This window comes from Triplophysa dalaica, chromosome 2, assembly GCF_015846415.1.
Source record: "Triplophysa dalaica isolate WHDGS20190420 chromosome 2, ASM1584641v1, whole genome shotgun sequence".
Classification (NCBI taxonomy): domain Eukaryota; kingdom Metazoa; phylum Chordata; class Actinopteri; order Cypriniformes; family Nemacheilidae; genus Triplophysa; species Triplophysa dalaica.
The window spans coordinates 26,041,321-26,059,623 of NC_079543.1; the positions used below are offsets into that span (position 1 = coordinate 26,041,321).

At 37.5% G+C, this 18,303-nt stretch overlaps 3 protein-coding genes across 8 annotated transcripts; all 3 read right to left on the minus strand.

Moving 5' to 3' along the window:
• Positions 1–6: 6 nt before the first annotated feature.
• Positions 7–2,803, minus strand: pcnp (PEST proteolytic signal containing nuclear protein). 5 transcript variants are annotated; one of them, XM_056729650.1, is made up of 6 exons: positions 2,746–2,803; positions 1,317–1,391; positions 1,079–1,244; positions 874–948; positions 654–709; positions 7–471 (listed from the first exon to the last, which is right to left on the minus strand). In XM_056729650.1, the coding sequence occupies exons 3-6, from the start codon at positions 1,154–1,156 to the stop codon at positions 363–365; spliced, it is 318 nt and encodes a 105-aa protein (XP_056585628.1). In that variant the 5' UTR covers positions 1,157–1,244; positions 1,317–1,391; positions 2,746–2,803; the 3' UTR covers positions 7–362. The 5 variants fall into 5 exon arrangements, with proteins under 5 accessions (XP_056585628.1, XP_056585595.1, XP_056585604.1 ...); XM_056729617.1 differs by lacking the exon at positions 1,317–1,391 and having other exon boundaries at positions 1,079–1,296; positions 2,746–2,800; XM_056729626.1 differs by lacking the exon at positions 1,317–1,391 and having other exon boundaries at positions 1,079–1,293; positions 2,746–2,798.
• A 1,586-nt stretch (positions 2,804–4,389) lies between these two features.
• Positions 4,390–7,598, minus strand: mylz3 (myosin, light polypeptide 3, skeletal muscle). The gene is made up of 6 exons (XM_056773020.1): positions 7,482–7,598; positions 7,131–7,158; positions 5,784–5,927; positions 5,514–5,684; positions 4,809–4,886; positions 4,390–4,552 (listed from the first exon to the last, which is right to left on the minus strand). Exons 1-6 carry the CDS (start codon positions 7,482–7,484, stop codon positions 4,524–4,526), a joined length of 453 nt encoding a protein of 150 aa, XP_056628998.1. The 5' UTR covers positions 7,485–7,598; the 3' UTR covers positions 4,390–4,523.
• Positions 7,599–10,654: 3,056 nt separating this feature from the next.
• lancl1 (LanC antibiotic synthetase component C-like 1 (bacterial)) lies at positions 10,655–16,753 on the minus strand. Of its 2 annotated transcripts, XM_056740031.1 has the most exons (11): positions 16,681–16,753; positions 15,186–15,287; positions 14,956–15,073; positions 14,434–14,641; positions 13,624–13,771; positions 13,311–13,457; positions 12,978–13,160; positions 12,707–12,883; positions 12,036–12,108; positions 11,458–11,536; positions 10,655–11,372 (listed from the first exon to the last, which is right to left on the minus strand). In XM_056740031.1, exons 1-10 carry the CDS (start codon positions 16,744–16,746, stop codon positions 11,460–11,462), a joined length of 1,299 nt encoding a protein of 432 aa, XP_056596009.1. In that variant the 5' UTR covers positions 16,747–16,753; the 3' UTR covers positions 10,655–11,372; positions 11,458–11,459. The 2 variants fall into 2 exon arrangements, with proteins under 2 accessions (XP_056596009.1, XP_056596016.1); XM_056740038.1 differs by having other exon boundaries at positions 10,655–11,536.
• Between the last annotated feature and the right edge of the window lie 1,550 nt (positions 16,754–18,303).

Sequence of the window (18,303 nt, forward strand, 5' to 3'; positions counted from 1 at the left end):
TCAAAGTGCTACCACCACTCATTTATTAATGACTTGCATTTCTCTTTTTCATAAACGCACCACTACATTTCTTCTTCAAAAACAAACTAAACTATAGCCAGATGACAACAAGGTTCAGTGTTGCATATTAGGTGGAATTTCATCAAAATTAGATGGAACAGTGAATATAGATTATGCTCATTTTTCCCTCTTCTGTATTCCACTGTACAAAAGGAATTTCAACCACAGTGTATAAAAACTGTGGCTACAATCAACGGCATAAACATTCATTACATATATACATTTGTACAGTGTTCATCAAACAAAAAGACAAAAGGACAAATATCTCTGTGCCAAACGGGAAACTACTATAATCAGTCTCTCTACTGATCTGACTGAGATTTAAGCTTCCTCTCCCAAAGTTTCTGGTGATCTGAGAATCCCTGTTTTCCTTTGTTGAAGGAATTGGGTCCAGCTGATGTGGGCGTCTCCCTGAAAAACAAGAACAGATGCTTTTTTTATTTAATGTTGTAGCACACTTTTCCCTATGAAGTATTTTAAATACCAGCAGCTATAAACACAAATGTATAACAACACATTTTTACAATGAGCATTGCTGCAAATACATCAAAATAATTATAAAGGAACAGGAAATACAATAGGCAGAATCCAACCTTCCAATATTTTTCATCCTCATCTTTGCCTCTGGTGGCATTTCCTCAGGTTCACTCTAAAATAAAAAATATTTTAAGTATTCCTAACCTTTATTACGTTATGTTTTATCAACATGGCAAAAACAAAATTGTTTTGTACAAAATTCATGCACCGAATCTATTATTAGATATCTTCACAAACAGACTACATCAATATCATATTCATAAAGGTTGCACATACATCATCATCTTCATTGAATACAGATGCGAGTCCTGGCTTCTTGGCAGGTACGGGTGGAGTGGGTTCTTTAGGTTTCTAAGATAAGAGAGAAAACAACAAAAAACGCTTTTAAGCATTTGAAATTCTCCATGTCAACAACTCTCAGACTAGCAGTACAATTACTACTCAAATAAATGATCTAACAAGAAAAATACAGCATACATACACTCGCTCCAAGCTTGATAGAGATGGGGATGGGCTTCTTGGCAGCCTGGGCTTTCATACTGAACCCGGCTTTAAACATTTTAGAAGAAGCTGGCTTGCTTTTAGCCTCATCTTCTGGCTCGACATCACAAGCAGAGCGCTTTCTCAAATTGTCCCCTGCTGCCGTGCTGGAAGAGACAGTCTTAGTTTTCACACTGCTTCCCTTCTCTTCTGGTCCTGCTGGAGGCGAGACAACTTACCAAGGTGAGCGACTGTTGCCTTGGAGACCAAAGGTGAGCTACAGTTACCTGAAAGATGAGGGATTCCAGGAGGACCTGCTCAGAGAGCTGATGTTGAGCCTACAATCTAAATTCAAACTGGTTTGCAAATAACAGTATGCGTGTTTCTCCACTTAAACGCCCAAATTCATTGGTCTGACTGTCTAGCCTATAATCATCTAAGTTTACTAACTAATATAATTGTAACTTTGTTCACAAATACAATGCATAAAAAAGATCTGTCATCATTTATTAACCCTCAGGCTTGAGAAATGTCAATGTAAGTCAATGGGGGCCAATGTTAGTTAGTTACCAGTGTAGAGGAAAGTACGTCACACACAAATGATGACAGAATTTTCTATTGTGGGTGAACTATTACTTAAAGACCTGATTTGGGATATGCATTACAGATACAAGTCAATACCATAGTGCAACCATGTTACAATAATACAATAGAATGCTGAATTATTCCCATACACCTAAATAAATGTCCAAAGTAGGTCAGAGACTACCATGTTAAAGAAATGGCATGTTAGTGGCAATTCTATTATTACTTTATGTTACCATATATATTCACATGGCAATACAAACAATGAGTGGTGTCCAAAAATACCTGGCACTTTTTTGAGCTATTTTTGTTTTAGTGTATACATTTATGGGTTTAGTGGTGCTAACAATAAAACACTAGACTTTAAATTAATACTTCAACCAAAAAAGAAAATTCTGTCATCATTTACTCTATAAATGTCTTTGTTCTGAAGAACACAGAGGAAAATATTTGGAAGAATGCTTATAACCAGACTTGATTTTTCCCCCCATTGACTACCATGGGAGGAGAAAATTCAATGGTAGTCAAAAGTGCCCCAGAACTGTTTGCTGTCTCACATTCTTCAAAACGTCTTTTGAGCTCAACAGAAAAAATAAGTATTTTCTTCCTACTATAAAATAGTCAATGGGGGGCACAATCCGTCTGGTTGTAAGCATTCATACAAATATCTTAGTGTACATCAGAAGAAAGACATTTATACAGATTTGGAACAACGAAGGTGAATAAATGATGACAGAATTTTCATGTTTGGGGGAAGTAAGTAAAAACTATGTTTTTTAAGTACGAAAACAAGGTAAAGAATATGCTATATTTGTAGAATACCTAACAATAGTATTCACTTAACCGTATTAATCGACATGAAATATCCGCGTTGAATATTAAACGTCTGTTCAAAATTCATCTCGACACAGAGCTAATGTAGCTAGCTGGCTAAACCTATATAGCCTGAAGCTCTACAATAGTAAAATTACAGCTCTACGATTTAGCATTCACTCATGCCTGCAACACAACGAATAAATGCACTTTACAACTATTCTTAAAACCGCAAAAGCTGTCAATTAAAAACAGAATTGAGAATTTCACCTCCTTTAGAAGGGCCTTCGCTGCGACACTTCACGTACGCCATCGCGTCTGCATTGAAGACGTACGGATATCCGGGCAGGACAAAATACCTCTGACTATCGGCTCCTCATTGGTCGTTGAATCGGACGTCAGTTGCGCCGCCATTTTGGGAAGGGCAAGAGTGCCATTAAAAACACATGCAAATGAACATGGACGTTGCGGTTAATCTGGATTCAGAACACAATGAGATTAGAGTCTCGAACAATTTCAAATGGATTAAAATCTACACTGAGCACAAAAAACGTTTCATCCTCATGTACTTATTTAAACAAAACTTTTCTCTGCCTTGAGACATGGTACAAAAAACTCTCAAATGGATTTAAATCTGTATATTTTATTATGTATTAATTCACTTCCCGTTTACTTGTATGTGGTAATAGAAAGGGGTCCCTTCCCAATATGGCGGCGCACTCGTTGCAGCCAAAGTGCCTAAAACGGCTGTTCTTCTTTCATTGGATGGGAGTAGTGCAACACTGACATCTAGCGTATAGATTATAAACTAAGATTTGGTCTTGCTAGTCACAAGACTTTTTAAAAATCTTTGGTCCTGAAAGAACATATAAGGAAACATGTCCCAGCATAAACCCTACACATGAGCAAAACCCAAGATGTAACTTATTCCTCAGACCAGAGGGGCATAAAATGTTGATATGGTACACAATCCCCAACCCAGACCTTAAACATGTACCCTAAACCTATACATGCAATCTAATTGGTTGATAGAAAGTTTGCTTGAAGACCAACAATGACGTTGTTCTGCCTGACATTATAAGGCCCACGTTCACCTTCCTGTGCTATTGCAAGGACACTTGGGTTACGCACGTGTTTCATTACAATCATGTATTTTTTTAAAAGTGAATTAATTGTCAAACATTTTGGGCTCACAGATAATGGGTAGAAAATGTGTTTGTTTTTTTATATGTGGGTATCAGGCACATTCTTTCTCAACTATTCCTATTAATAATACTTTCTCTAGGAGTGGATGGACTTCATGTGAAAACGTATTCTCAATCTAATAATCTATTGGTCAAACAAGTCCAAATCTTTTATTGCGAGACATATTTTCTTCATATTAACCGGTACCTAAATACAACACAGTACTGAAATGTTGCTTTACATTAACCTACAAAACCTATTAAATTTCAGCCAACCAGCATGTCTAAAATTTACCTCAAACCTGAACTAAGCAACACCCTTTTATAGTCACATGCCCATCAGCAGCTTTGGACATGTTTATTTTTGTGTACCGATTTGGAAGCAGAACTCGACCAAGCCAAAAGGAAAAACTCTGTTTACTCTTGTACTTTTGAAAAAAAGTTTATTGTGAAATGACTGTGTGAAAATGGGGATGGGGGATAACGGCGAACTGACCACAGCAACATCATGTGCCTTTAACACATAGCTGGTGGTGTTATTGTGACCCTGGATGGGTGGCGAAAGAAGAAACAAACCCTCACTTCATGAGTGGCCATTTCCTTCTTCCCCGGTCTCCATCCCACTGTGGACAGTCGCCCCGGGTGGACCAAAGAAGGCTGAGGATCGACTGCATGAGGATTTAACTTCCAAAAAAAGGGAGGGCAAGAAAATAAAACGAGGACACGGAAAAACTGAATGGTTCAGAAGTGACAACCCAAAGTCCTTTTTATTGATTGGTCTTCATAACAAAATGGATGTCCCGACACCATGGGGTCTGCAGATGTAATTTAGCTTTCCTCACCACTCCCACAACAGATGGCCTCTTACACAGACATGATGTGATTCACGAAAGCTGTAAGGGGAGAAGCAGAGGAGGTGCATAAGGAAAGATCAACCGGACTGACTCGCCATACAAGGCCTGAGGTGGTTTCTAAAAATAAAGATTGTAATGATAGGTGAGATTATTATATCAACCAGATTAATGGCACGGTGCCCAAACGTGAACAAAAGACTGTACCTACGTGCACCATTATGTAATATGCTTTGAAAAAGGGTTCAATAAGCCAAATTGAAGACAAAAAAAGACAAATTGTTTTTCGAATACATACGCTCGTAGTGGATATTGCCGTTCTCATCCTCCTGTCCCTGCATGAGAGCATCAATCTCAGGCTCATTCATCTTCTCACCTGTTGATGCCATGAAATATAAATATTTTGGTCATTTTTCAGACACGCATCCATAACTTTTTACAAAAAGGTTGTTCTATTAACATTAGTTAACACATTAGCATCAGTCAACAATAAAAATAACTTTTACAGAATTGATCAATCTCATGTAAATTTCAGCATATACTTTTAAAATTAAAAGTTGTAACTGTTTACATTAGTTAATGCACAATTACTAACATGAACAATTATATCGGAATCAATCAGCATTCGATTAATAAATGCTTAAAAACGATATTGTTTATTGTTAGTGTTTGTCAGTCAGTCATTAAGTTGTTTAGTCACTTATTGATGCCATCAAACGCAACATTTGCAAGTGTGAATTGTGAAATAACTGGACACACTAGATATTTTTATTGACTTTAAAAAACCTGTGGTTCAACTGTTGAAATTAGTTTTACATGCTTGAATTAATTTAGGGAGGAAAGCAAAATATTTTTATATTTTGGTAGAAAATATTTAATACTGTTTACAAAGTATCCCAAGATGCAACTTCATCACACCACAATTTTTTGTTGTATGTGGAGTTATGTTCTTATTTTCTTAGCATCCACTTTGTCAACTTCATTTTCCATAATCCTCACTTACCCAGTGTGGCCAGCACAATGCGCAGCTCAGCGCCCATGATTGTGCCGTTGCCCTCTTTGTCGAAGACGCGCAGACCCTCAACGTAGTCATCATGGGTACCCTTCTGGTTGGCGTCAACAGTCTTCATCATTGGCATGAAAGTTTCAAAGTCGATTCTTTTGTTGGCCATATCTGTGTGTCAGTAATTTACATTTAGCCAAATCAACTATTTATGATTTATTTTAACCTTTATATTTCAAATGAAAGCATGAAATAAAGTAAAGCTCTTGCCGTCAGCAGTTGGGTCTCCCAGGATCTTCTTGACGTCTTTGTTGGTGGGGTTTTGACCCAGGGCACGCATGATGTCGGCAACCTGGTTGTAAGCCACCTTGGAGTCTCCAACTCTGTCAAAGAGACCAAAAGCCTCTTTGAAGTCTGTAAGTCAAGGATAAAAAATATATTTTGTTTATGTGTAAACAAGTAGATTTTTTATGGACCTTAAGGTGAGTGAAAATGTCTCTGATTTGAGGAAACATGATAACAATCTAATAAAAAACATTTCTCATTGTTCCATTATTTTAATAATATATATATAAAATATGACTTAATCAGAATTATTTAAGAACTTAGAACCTCTGTTTTAATATTTGTTGGCACACACAAAATATTGCTGCTTAAAATGTGTAAAAATATATTTGAGTAACCACTTAATTTTTTATATTTACTTTGTTTTGCCAATTGTCCCAACAATGCCCCCTCCAACTGCACTTATTTACCCCGAGTTGAAATTGATCCTCTGACAGATAAATAGCATCCTACAACTCCAGCCCTACAGCAGCTGTTGCTGTATGAGGGTGGCATTTAATGTATGATGTGACAACTGATACCCTCAGAGAAAGAAGCCCTTGCCATACATGGCCATGACAGTCTCCGGCTGACCCAAGTCGAAGCAAGAATGCTGACAGCAGCGTAACCTACACCCATCACCAACCGCATGCTTTTTACACATACCGTAACTGGTTTGGTACAGATGAAGTTCTTTTCATCTGTATGAATTGATTATGAATTAAGCGTGGCCTTTGTCATGAAATCTAATATCACTAAAAATCTTACAAATTATTCACACTTATAGTTCATTTACATACGTTTATGCTAAATATGGTTAACTAAATACACAGTTGGCCTATCTGACAAATAATTTATGGTTTGAAAGCACAGTTGTAAGGATTAAGAATCTCTCTCTCTCTCTTTCTAGTAGAATGTATTATAATTTTTATGAAGAATTATAAACATAATCATATATAACTAATAAATGAATAGAACTAGGGCTAATTGTAGAGATCAACTAAAAAATTTCTAGTGATTTTTAACATCCACTTTCTTTAATTAAGACTTCATAAATTTGTCACTTGTGTCAGCCATTTGTAATATTTTAACGGGGCCAAAAAAAACAGATTGAAAATATGTTGATTTGGAGAGGACTGACATTTTTTTAAATGTGTAATGGTAAATTTTGGGCATCGGAAATTAATACCACTGGTGTTATTTTATCTGAAACAATGCAATAAGATGAATCATTTCAGTATCACAATACAACCATTATTTACAAAGCCTTTTTAGAAAGTATTGAACACTCACCCTCAATCTGGTCAGCAGTGAATTCAGCCTGCCAGAAAGACAACAATTGCATCAATCCCATTGGCAAACACGCTAACATCTCATAATGACAAATCAATACACATCATTCCTATATTATACCACAATACATTAGCAAACATGCTCTTTTTAGGTAGCCATCAAAATATTCCTTCCAAGTGCACCCATCACCACTTTGTACAAACACGGATGATGTCTTTTCAAACATGTGTCGCCCCAACTTCACAAATGGTATCCTAGTTTATTTTAGTGGGCTTGTTGCAAGTTTTTCAGCCAGAAGAACATCACAGGAGGTACAGAAGATAAAATAACGAGAGTAATCCATGTACACACCATGATGCAGGTTTGTGATGGAGGTGCGAGGGGCAGAAGTCAAGAAGCCGGAATCCCAGGAGAGTGGTCCTGGACCATGGACCATGTCCTTCTTATTTATGCTATGCAAATGATGTCACGGGGCGGATCTAGTGACTTTTTTAACTTTCTTAGGTCAAGCTGGAGGGAAGGTTGCGGTTCTCTCCACTGCGCATGGTGCGGCGGTATTTTTAGATTATGCTCCAGGCTGCTTGTAAGACTGCTTGGCTTTGGTCAGCATTTTAATTTTACCGTCCTATTTTTTTTACCCGTGTTTTGCATATAGCAGGGATGAAAACACCCGCACGTAATTCGTAGGCTACCTGTTAACACGTGTGCGCGTGAATTGCGCGTTTAAATGGCAACACAACATCTCAAGGAAGTTTTTGGTTACAGCGGCGATATTTTTAACATGCAAATGGTGCTCTCGGCCACTTATGGTTATATAGCAAGCCGGACGAAAACTTCTCAAAGAATGTTTCCTGAACAAATGTTCGACACGAAGCGTGCAGTGAACTTGAAATTTGAGGGCATTTGCTTTCTTAAATATCTGGCTTGACGATTGTTGCAGAGCTTCTTTACATCATTTGATGTTATGCGAAATAAAGTTTATTTTTTAAAATGAGTGGTGTTTGACAGAACTATCCGTGGTAGTGTTACTACAATTCAAATACAGTATGCACGAATTGGCCCATCTACCGTCAATATGCAAAACAGTGGACCTGCGCAGTAGCCTAAAAGTATTTTACGCATTTCAATCAGTAAAGTGTTTTCCCAAGACTTATGCTGCGTTGAAGACACATCGGAAGTGGAATATTTCCCACCACAAATGCGAAAATAACGTCTGTATTTAGTAGCATTAAAGCATTTAGTTAAATTAAAACATTCATGTTACTAATTGTAGCATTTAATCATTACAAGTATCTGCTAACATTAAATGAACACCGTTTTAACTCGGCTGTGTCTGAATAAATAGCTTAATATTCCTCCTATCAAAGCTTCGACAATTTTAAAGGAGTAGCAACACTTTGATTAAAAATATGACATATCTCTTACCATAAAATAAACTAAATAAATAAAATAAAGGCTCTTTTGTGCCATATTAATAAATGTTAACATGCAAAAAACTTAATACACATTTATAGGTGAAGATTTGACAAAGTCTAAAAAGTTGAAATTTATAATCCTTTCTTTGGAGAACCGAAAATGATTATTGTATGGCATCTAGTATACTATGGCTACAGCGTTACTTTGTGGGAGTCTGGTCATTGTGATGAAAATAATAGATACCATTTTAACACATTCTGGTTTTAAATATTAGTGGAACATGTTCATAGTCAATCTGATAAATTACACACCTGTGGTTACTCCGGCAGGACACCTCACACCTGTGTGATGATCTTGGGATCAGTTGGGAAAAAGAAATTCCAAAGAAATTACTCAGACATGATCTGAGTTTTGATGGGCAAAACAACAACAATCGCAACAACAAAATATTAGTTTTGTAAATGCACTTTTGTGTCCAAAATTGTCCCAATAGTGTCTCTAGAGTTAAATACATAAATCTGATCTGATGTTTTCCATTGTGTATTTGTGATATATTGTATCTTCTAATACTTATGGCTGGGCAATTTCAAGATAAGTCATGAGAGGGTTGTTGCATATCTTTCCCATTTGTTATTATTTGTTATTGCTTATTTAGCTGGGGTGTACTTGTAGCACCACAGTGCACTATATTCCTCATTATGACAAGCTCCTTAACATTTTCATTAATCCGTGCCTTTCATCTCAATCTGTAGCCTATTTTCCCCTGTGGTATGAGGGGGGGCTGTGTTTTCGGAAGACAGATTTTGCCATCATAGACTACACAGCGTTTTGTATGCACACAAAGAAAAGTAATGTGATGAACTAATGTCTGTTTTATGATTTGTTCAGCATCTTGGCAAAATAAAGCAAAATTAAAATGCACAATAGTTGATAGTGCAATAACAATTTAAAGGGACAGTTCACCCAAAATGAATCCGAACCTGTATGACTTTTTACAGATTATACTGCAGATCACAAGAGAAGATATTTTGAAGAGTGATGGTAATCAAACAACACTGGCCCTCATTGGCTTCCATTGTATGAACACCAAACTACAGAGATATTTCTCAAAATATGTTCTTTCGAGTTCAGCAGAAGACTCAGATTTGGATGACATGACGGTATATAAGTGTCAGGATTTTAAAGATGCCCTTTTACATTTACTGAATTTTGGATTGATCCAAGATGCCCTTTCATGTATTGTTTGTAAGCTTGTAAGTACAAAGTAAGAACAAAAAGAAGTCCACTGGGAAGAAATTCCATTCTTGCCTCGAGACATTCACTCTTCTGAACTGTAGAAGCCATGCAACTGAAGCCACACCCCTGGACAGATGAGACTATATTTAGTCGTTCTTTTTGGGGGTGGGTTGGGTGTTGAGTTTCTCCGCTGTACCTCATTGAGGACTGGTAGCACCTCAAGGGTCGTCGACACGTCTAAGAGAACTCCAGATCGTAAAGACGCCCAGCGGCTCAGGTTACTCTGCTCGCTTCTGATGTGGGGTCAGCTTGACAGAGGTCTGCCATTACTGTTGCACCAAACTAGACTGGCCCCGGATCAGCTGGATGGAACACAGGGTGTACAACGTTTAAAAAAAAGCCTTCCTGTGGGCCAAGCATTGTCCAGCGGCCCTTGAGAAAATGTGAGCCTTATTAGGATTTGGCAGAAGGTTTCAAGTGAGAGTAAATGGACCATCACTTATATATTTTAGCCAATCAAAATGTTTATTATTTTTATGTAATATGCTCTAAAAGACAGAATCTGCGTGTGAAGGCAATTTTAGTCTAAAACAACACTGTTTTAAAGTCATACCGTTTTTTTAGTATTCCAAAGCATCTCATGGGTTTCATCATCTAAACTTTTTTGAATAATTTAAGGAAATAAGTTCACAAAAAAGTCTATGTCAGCTTGATCATTTTCTGGATATATCTGCCCCAGAAAAAACCTGATTCAGAAAACTATTAAAATATTAGTGTCTAGAGAAAGAATTACTGACTGCAGAACTCTATATCGCCATCTGGTGGAGGAAACTGTGAGGTTCAAATTTGTTAATACAAATCACATTTTCAAAACCTGTTAATGTTTATTTATTTTAAAGCTTGATATTAAAATAGTGAATGCACTTATTTCTCATGCCAACCAAACATATTTTTATCGGATTTTTAATTGTGGTGCACATGAAAGTGTACAAATAATGTATAACAAGGGGACAAAATCAGAAAATAATAACTAATGTTGCAGCTTATCCTCGGATATACCAGCAGAAATATAAAAAAAAGAACAAAAAAAATCCAAATGCATATATATGAATGACAACCATTTGACTTAATCATACTTAATATTACGCACTAACAATGTCAAAGCTATGCTTTTTTGTGAGCTTACCTTAAAACAGAGGACTGTGTAAGTACTTCTGCTTAAATATTACACAACAGTAAATCATTTTCAAATATATATACATAAAGTATTTCAAATCAATGAATCCTGTATTAGTAACAAAACTAGTAATACCAACATGTACATACACACCAATAACAAAATAATTGCAATCTATTAAGCAGATTTAAAGCAGACGGCCTCCTCAACATCACCTCGATTCCCATCCACCTTACATTGTTCAAAAAACATATCACATACACAACAGCTCTCATAAGACTCTCAGTGAATACGAACAGACCCCAGGCATGCAGACACACATGCAGAGTGTGACGGTACTATTCTTCCATCAGACGACGTGTTCTTGCATTTCTACGAAGCTAAAGCGGAAAATCTCTGCCGTCTGAAAAACACTGGAATGATGCATTTTGAAGTTGGCAAGATGTTCGATATTTGATATTTGGATTGGTGGATGTTTTAAAGGCGAGGCATATTCACCTTTACACCTCAAACGCAGGAAACTTTGCTCTGGTTGGTTGCAGCAAGTCGGCCAGGAAGTAAATCGTGCCCGCCATGCCTTCAAGAGAAAACAAGACAAACTATTTAATAAATCAGGTAAACCAAGTAAAAATCGGAAAGTGCACAATCGTTCAAAAGTTTAGGGTAACTAAACCTATTTGCCGTATCAATATGGGATAGGTCTGAACGTTTAAAATTAGTTATGTTGAGAAAACTATAGCTGTGCATTAGATTTCTTTTTCTAAAGAAGATGTATGTTAAGGTTTTAAAAATGTATGACTTGAACCAAACTGTAAAGAAAAAGCAGCCGATAAGAGCACAGACTAGATAGTGTTGAACTTCGTTAATACTTAAAAAGCATCTCAGTGTGAGACCTTAAGATCATATACCTGCTTGATCATATAAAAACATAAGAAATATATATATACATTTGACCAAAAACGAAGAAAATTGTGACTACACTGAAAATGCTACAACAGAATTTGAATGTCACAATATAAAAAAGTTATATATAAATACTAATAATATAAAATTATTATTATAGATCGAGTACTAACCTTCAAACAGAGAGTATGGTGTATCTGGAGTCCGGCATCCATGTTTTCCATAATTCATGCACCAGTCTGCAAACTGTATAGAAAAAAAGACATCAAATCCCATCATGCCTCTGTGCACACAACAGGAAAGTATACCTCCTGACAGCAACATGATTTATAACATGCCAACCTTTGTGCAAAATTTGAATAAATTTTCATTTTTTTTAGCTTTGAGAAATAGTAGACGGATTTCCTAAAACTAATCGAAATGTAAGGAATATATATAATATTGAAATCTTTGTTTTTAACAACATTTGATGATACCAAACCATGTCAATAACCAAGACCAAATGATAAATTTAATCCCAGATGTGGCTAATTTTGATATATTATTCAGATTTCAATAAAACTCATTATTTTGTATACGATTTAAACTATTGGAAGAACTCTGCCAAATGCAAGCAAAAAATTATATTTAACTAATTTACGCTTTTATCCCAATTTGTTTTTATTTCAGAACATTAAAGCAAGGGATCCATATGTAATTTCTGGGAATTAGACCCAAAGTCTAATGAGCTTTAAATGAAAAAAGTTTGCTTATGTTTCTATAGTAAAATCAACTTCTAACTTAAAAGATCATTACAAGACCCCTTTCTATAATGTGAACTATAATCCTAAACTAAGACTCTTACCATACAGGCTCTGAAAAGGTGTTTGGGGTCTTGAGTGATGTTAAATAAGGCCAGGAAGCCGTAAGCGTTCCCGGCAGCTCCGTGGCAAAGTCCATAACCCTTCTTGAGAAGACCTCTCTGCCAGATCACCTCCCCGCAATGCAGAGCGTCCTCCAAATACTGCTTCACACCAAAAACCTAGAGCACCAAACACCACCAAAAAAGTTCTTACAACAAACAAAAACACAAAGAATGCTAAAACGTGCAGAGCATCATCAAAAAGTTTTTTTACCTTAAAAGCTTGAATTAACATGTAGATCATACCCGGTGTACCGTGACACCAGTGCACCAGAAGGTCCCGGGAATCCCCGACGCATGGTGGGTAATTGCCAGATGGAAACCGTAGCTGACACACGTAATTCACGCTGGGTCGGACCAGAGACAAAACCCTCTCCTCCCCGACAACAAAACCAGGCTAGAGGAAAGACGTGATGAAGGTGTTTTAAAGAAAAGCATCCATGCAACATATTTTGATCACACTTTAGAATGATTTAGGAGCTCTCAAAGGCATACACGCCTTGTGTACACTAGAGACACATGCTGTTCATTATGTCAGCGTGTTTACCTGCATTAGGTAATAATAGATTCCTGACAGTCCATGAGCGGCTCCTACATACTCCTCCTGATACCACTCGTACATTAGAGGGCTTTGATCCTGAAGCCTGTTCCTCTGAGACAGGGTCTGCCCGGACACCAATATAGCTTCACAGATCTGCAATAAACACACACATACGGATCACTAACAGGCCAAATAATAAACCAAAGCAGTTCTCATTTCCATTGTCCCCGTTATATATTTGTAGATAAATAAGGTCAAAATAATGTCGGCCGCTACTCGATTTCACAAAGATGGGAATTCATAGATGTTTGTGACTTACCTGTTGTATGTATTGGATGGGAATCTTCTCCTGATGAAACTGCTGGTTGATGTAGATGAGGGAGTACAAGTAGCCCACCCGACCGTACAGCAGCTCATCTGGAAGTTTGCCTTTCCCCTGAACCACCGCCTGATGGTACTGCATGAGTCTGAGAACATTGGAGCAAATAGATCACAATAAGACCCCACGGGAATGAGGGAGGACTGAGAAAGAAGAAATGAGCCCCTTAGTCCAACAAAACCTCCACATTTCACCCTCGTGCTGGAATCTTAGTTTAGTATCAACAAACACCAAACTTTTGGATAATTCGGCAGCATTTCCATTGAAATGTTGTTTGTCCAAACCAATCCAATATTCCAAAAGATAAGAAATCGGATTCACTAGACACTAAATATTGTCATCGGTTACTTTAACGCGGATTTATCCAAATGATGAATGAATTTAAATCCTTCATAATTTGACCCCCATGAACAAGCTCCGAAGAGCACAAATGCATATTAATCTCAGATTTTTAGACCAACTAGACCAGGGTTCCTCAACTCTTACCCTGGAGGTCCGGAGCACTGCAGAGTTTAGCTCCAGCCCTGATCAAACACACCTGAGCAAGCTAATCAAGGTGTTCAGGATCAGTAGAAAATCAAAGGTAGGCGAGTTTGATCAGGGTTGGAGCTAAACTCTGCAGTGCTCCGGACCTCCAGGGTAAGAGTTGAGGAACCCTGAACTAGACAGTACAGAAACGGAGACAAATGAACGTCACACAATCGACCGAAATGTACAAAGATAGAAGAACAGGTTCAAATGTTACCAGACCTGTTCACACACTCCTCTGCCTCATGGGGTTTCTGAAGACGATGATAGACCACAGCTGCAACAGCCAGCGGCCCTGCGTCCCCGCACAGGAAAGTCACCCAGCGCTGGGTTAAACTCCTCAGACTGCGGCTGACGTGCTCCAGCGCCTTCTGAAGGTACATGGGTTCTCCAAAGATACTGTGGAGATGCAGATAAAGCACTGCAATGCCTGCGGTGGGGGAAAAGGGTACCATTTAGCAATAGCGACGTAGCAAAAGGCAAGTAGAGATGCGCAGAGTTGAAAATTATGGTTTAAATGTACAGTGAAGTATGTTTAATGCGCATTTTGATCTTTAACTAGCCAAAACCAGACATAAAAAACACTATCACACATAACATAAGTATTTATCTGTTTACATTATAATCAATATCTTTTTAACGGTGCAAATCTAATCTAAACCAATGCATTGAGTGTCTGATGTTAATGTTGCTTTGCCACAGCTGGTTAAATTCAATTACAGTGGTGATGGAGCTTGGACTCACCTGCCCATCCTGTGTAGCCAGTACAGTCTCTGGGATCAGCATTCTTTAGTCCGTTCTCCATGATAGCCAAAAGTTCTCTGATGTTACTGCTGATACAGCTGGCGAAATTATGGGTCAACTACAAAGAGACGCGAACAAGATTTCATAATGATGAATACAGACCCATGGTACATGATACAGAAAAGTTACAAAGGTGTAAGTGGAGGTGGCTTTAGGATAGAATCACTCACATTTCCCTGCATGTCAAAGAAGTCTTGAGCACATCCTGGCCCCGTGTAGTCTGGATAGGGATTCTTATAAGCCCTCGGTTCTGACATTTTTTCACAGTTGATCTGAAACGAAGACATTATGCAAGACAAATTAAACAAAACAATGGCGGAGGATGCATGTTTTGACTTAAAATATATCATATTTCTACCTAGACAACACGGGTGCATTCTTTTGGAACATTTAAGGACATTTTAACATGTGTCGACAATGACGTGACGCGATACTTCTCTGTCCATGTGGTTTAATTAAACTTACAAGGGCTACAATTAAAAACAAAGGCAAATTACTAGCATACATTCAGTTCAAGACCGAGACTAAAATTTCTGCTTTTAATTCATTTTGAGAGAATATTTGGGGGATGATGGCAAAAATATCAATGTGGTGTAACCGTAAAAGCTAATGGTGTTTAAAAAAGGTGAAATTCTCAATTAAACATCTAGTTTGGCATAAACTCACATTAGAACTATTTATAAATATATAAAGGAAATGGAACACCATTGCCCTGAATATTATAATTAATTTAGGGAGTGTGGGTCAAGTCAAATTCATTAAGTGTCATGGTGGTTTAACCATCCTTAAAGAGCAATTTGGTTTTTTAAATATTACCAACAACGCCAAATATTTTTACATGGCTGTATATTAATATATTTCAAATTTGATTTTAAAAGGAAATGTCATAAAGTGTCACCGGACACAAAAAATGCATCACGTGACGTCATTGACCCACATTCAAATAAATCATTTTCAACCAGTATTGTGTGATTGAAATAAGCAAGTTAGAGCAACATTATTTGGCATCTAGTATGCATGCAGTTAAATGTAACCATTTATGATTTCATCGGCTTGTTCAATGCTGCAGGGTTACATATATAAATGATATTTTAAGAAATCTGTGCATTTAAAAGCCATTTTGGAGCATCACGGGACATCGTGGATTTTTGTCTATAAAGAGTATAAAGTCCAAAGTTATTCACATTTACAAGATTAGGGCATTTTCGTGTGCAAATTCCAACGGTTTGCATTATAAATGCAATTATAAACCAACAGCTGTTTACATTTAGACCATGACACGACAAAATTCCTTTGTGTTGTGTTTTAGGGCCTTATTCCAGTAGGAGTTAATGATGTTCAATCGGTTCGCATCTGCCAGATTACATCCCACCAATATAACCCAACACATTACAAGCAGAGACCCACAGAGACCATTTATGTGGTGTATACCGTAACTGCATTAGTGTGTTTGCGATCAATAATTTGAGAAATAAAACTTGGTAACGTTATATGCCCCACTCCGCGCTTGCACGCGCAGATGGAACCGCGCTTCTTTGACTAAGCCATGCACGCAACGAAATGCAAACAGACGAGTCATTAATACACCGTCAAATGCATCACACCAAAAGCGAAAGTTTATGGATAGACTAACGCAGAAATGTATGTTAGAAAAGCAGAACTTACCAATACAAGCGCAGCTGCGTACTCTGAACTTCTTCTTGTCTGATCGCTGCACGATGCGCTCTGCATATTTGTGCCTCAACACCGTCACCTGGTGTTCAGGAGGAGAACTACGTCACGCAGCTGAGGAGTCCAATAGTGTGACGATTGTACATTTTACAGTTGTTAAATAATCAAGACATTTCACCGTAAACATTTTTTGTAGATCGTCAGTTTTTTAAAAAGCATTAATAATTAGGAGGTACATTAGCTGCATTAATGATGACCATTTATTTGAATATTTCACAGTCAATAATTGTATAGCGCAAGCAAAATGTATATGTTAAGTTTAAACTGGTTATTTAGACTGATACTTGACTACAATAAATTGACAATACAAGTTCAGATACTAAGACACAGGCTGCAACCAGATTAAAACATATTTTTAATTATGCAAACATCTTAATTTTACAATTTTATCTATACATTTTTAGTTTTTTTCCCCTCAAGCCTCTTTGAGCTGTTTCAGCAGAGGTCAAATAATTCATGAGGGACAGAACGATAGTGATGGATTCGGAAACAGGGAAGAACATGATCATGTTGCTGCCATGGCGATGGAGCTGTAATACAAATGATGTTCACTGATGCATCTAACTCAAGAAATCGAGGAATGTAATAAGGAACGCGTCAATTTGGCATATGCATGTTTCATGTCATCAAAATTGAGGTGACATTTTAGTAGCCACAAAACATACCCTTCAGCTTTCCACCTTTTAACTGACGAATTTCCGTGACTTTATACAACCTGTCTAGTCATGTGTGATACCAGGGTAATGGGCCTTATTCAAGAAACATGAGGAGAATGATTTTATGTGTAAATCATTCATAAAAGTCATTCATACATAAATTGACTCATTGAATGCATAAAGAACGTGCCTGCATTTCCAGTTTCTCTGACCTTTTTCTTTAGAAAAAGACCCTGCTTATGTGTCTTAACAGTTTCAAAAAAGATGTCTGCTCAAAGTCTGCAATGATTTCATTATATGAACTCAACCATTTCTTATCAATTTCTCTGGTATGATTGGTATTATGTAATGTGTTGGCCTGCGTGGAGATCCTCAACAAATGGACAAATACAAACAAATAACATCCAACAATCTCACAATTTGGCCACGGGACTGTCAATGTCAAGGATTCGCTTATGTTAAAGGTGCACTGCACAGACAAAGGGACTGGAGAGCTCGACTCGATGCAAACCTCCGCCAAATTGAGTTATGAAAATTTGATCAGGACGTTAATGCAAAAATGGCCCGGCGCAGTCCACTCCCACTTCTGCCAACAATGTGGATAATCAGGCTGCCACTCTTTTGCTTAATGGAAGCTGGATGGGAACTCCGATTGAATACTGATCTCCTCTCCATTCCTCATTGCTTTCCTAGTTACCCTCAAAGGATAAAGTTCAACCAGGTTCTTTGTGCAAAAGAACCTACGGTACGGCATGCGGGAGCTCTGGTGTGTTTGTGATTACAGTGTCATTGAATAAGTTTAAGCATGTGGGCGGTCATTATGTTTGAATATGTACAGGAAGATTACTGTTGGTGCATTGGTTACTTGTATGAGCGATGTCGATGTGTGGAGTCTGAACAA

Excerpts from the sequence above, each read along its gene's own strand:
- lancl1 (XM_056740031.1), bottom strand. The coding sequence starts at position 16,746 with ATGCAGAGCGCATCGTGCAGCGATCAGACAAGAAGAAGTTCAGAGTAC. Across the intron at positions 15,074-15,185 it reads TCTTTGACATGCAGGGAAAT|TTGACCCATAATTTCGCCAG; the intron begins GTGAGTGATTCT and ends GTCTCTTTGTAG. Across the intron at positions 14,642-14,955 it reads TGGCTACACAGGATGGGCAG|GCATTGCAGTGCTTTATCTG; the intron begins GTGAGTCCAAGC and ends CCCCCACCGCAG.
- pcnp (XM_056729617.1), bottom strand. The coding sequence starts at position 2,788 with ATGGCGTACGTGAAGTGTCGCAGCGAAGGCCCTTCTAAAGGAG. Across the intron at positions 1,297-2,745 it reads CGAAGGCCCTTCTAAAGGAG|CAGGACCAGAAGAGAAGGGA; the intron begins GTGAAATTCTCA and ends TCTCGCCTCCAG. Across the intron at positions 949-1,078 it reads CTATCAAGCTTGGAGCGAGT|AAACCTAAAGAACCCACTCC; the intron begins GTATGTATGCTG and ends CTCTTATCTTAG.
- mylz3 (XM_056773020.1), bottom strand. Across the intron at positions 5,685-5,783 it reads GGGAGACCCAACTGCTGACG|ATATGGCCAACAAAAGAATC; the intron begins GCAAGAGCTTTA and ends ACTGACACACAG. Across the intron at positions 4,553-4,808 it reads CGGCAATATCCACTACGAGC|CTTTCGTGAATCACATCATG; the intron begins GTATGTATTCGA and ends CTCCCCTTACAG.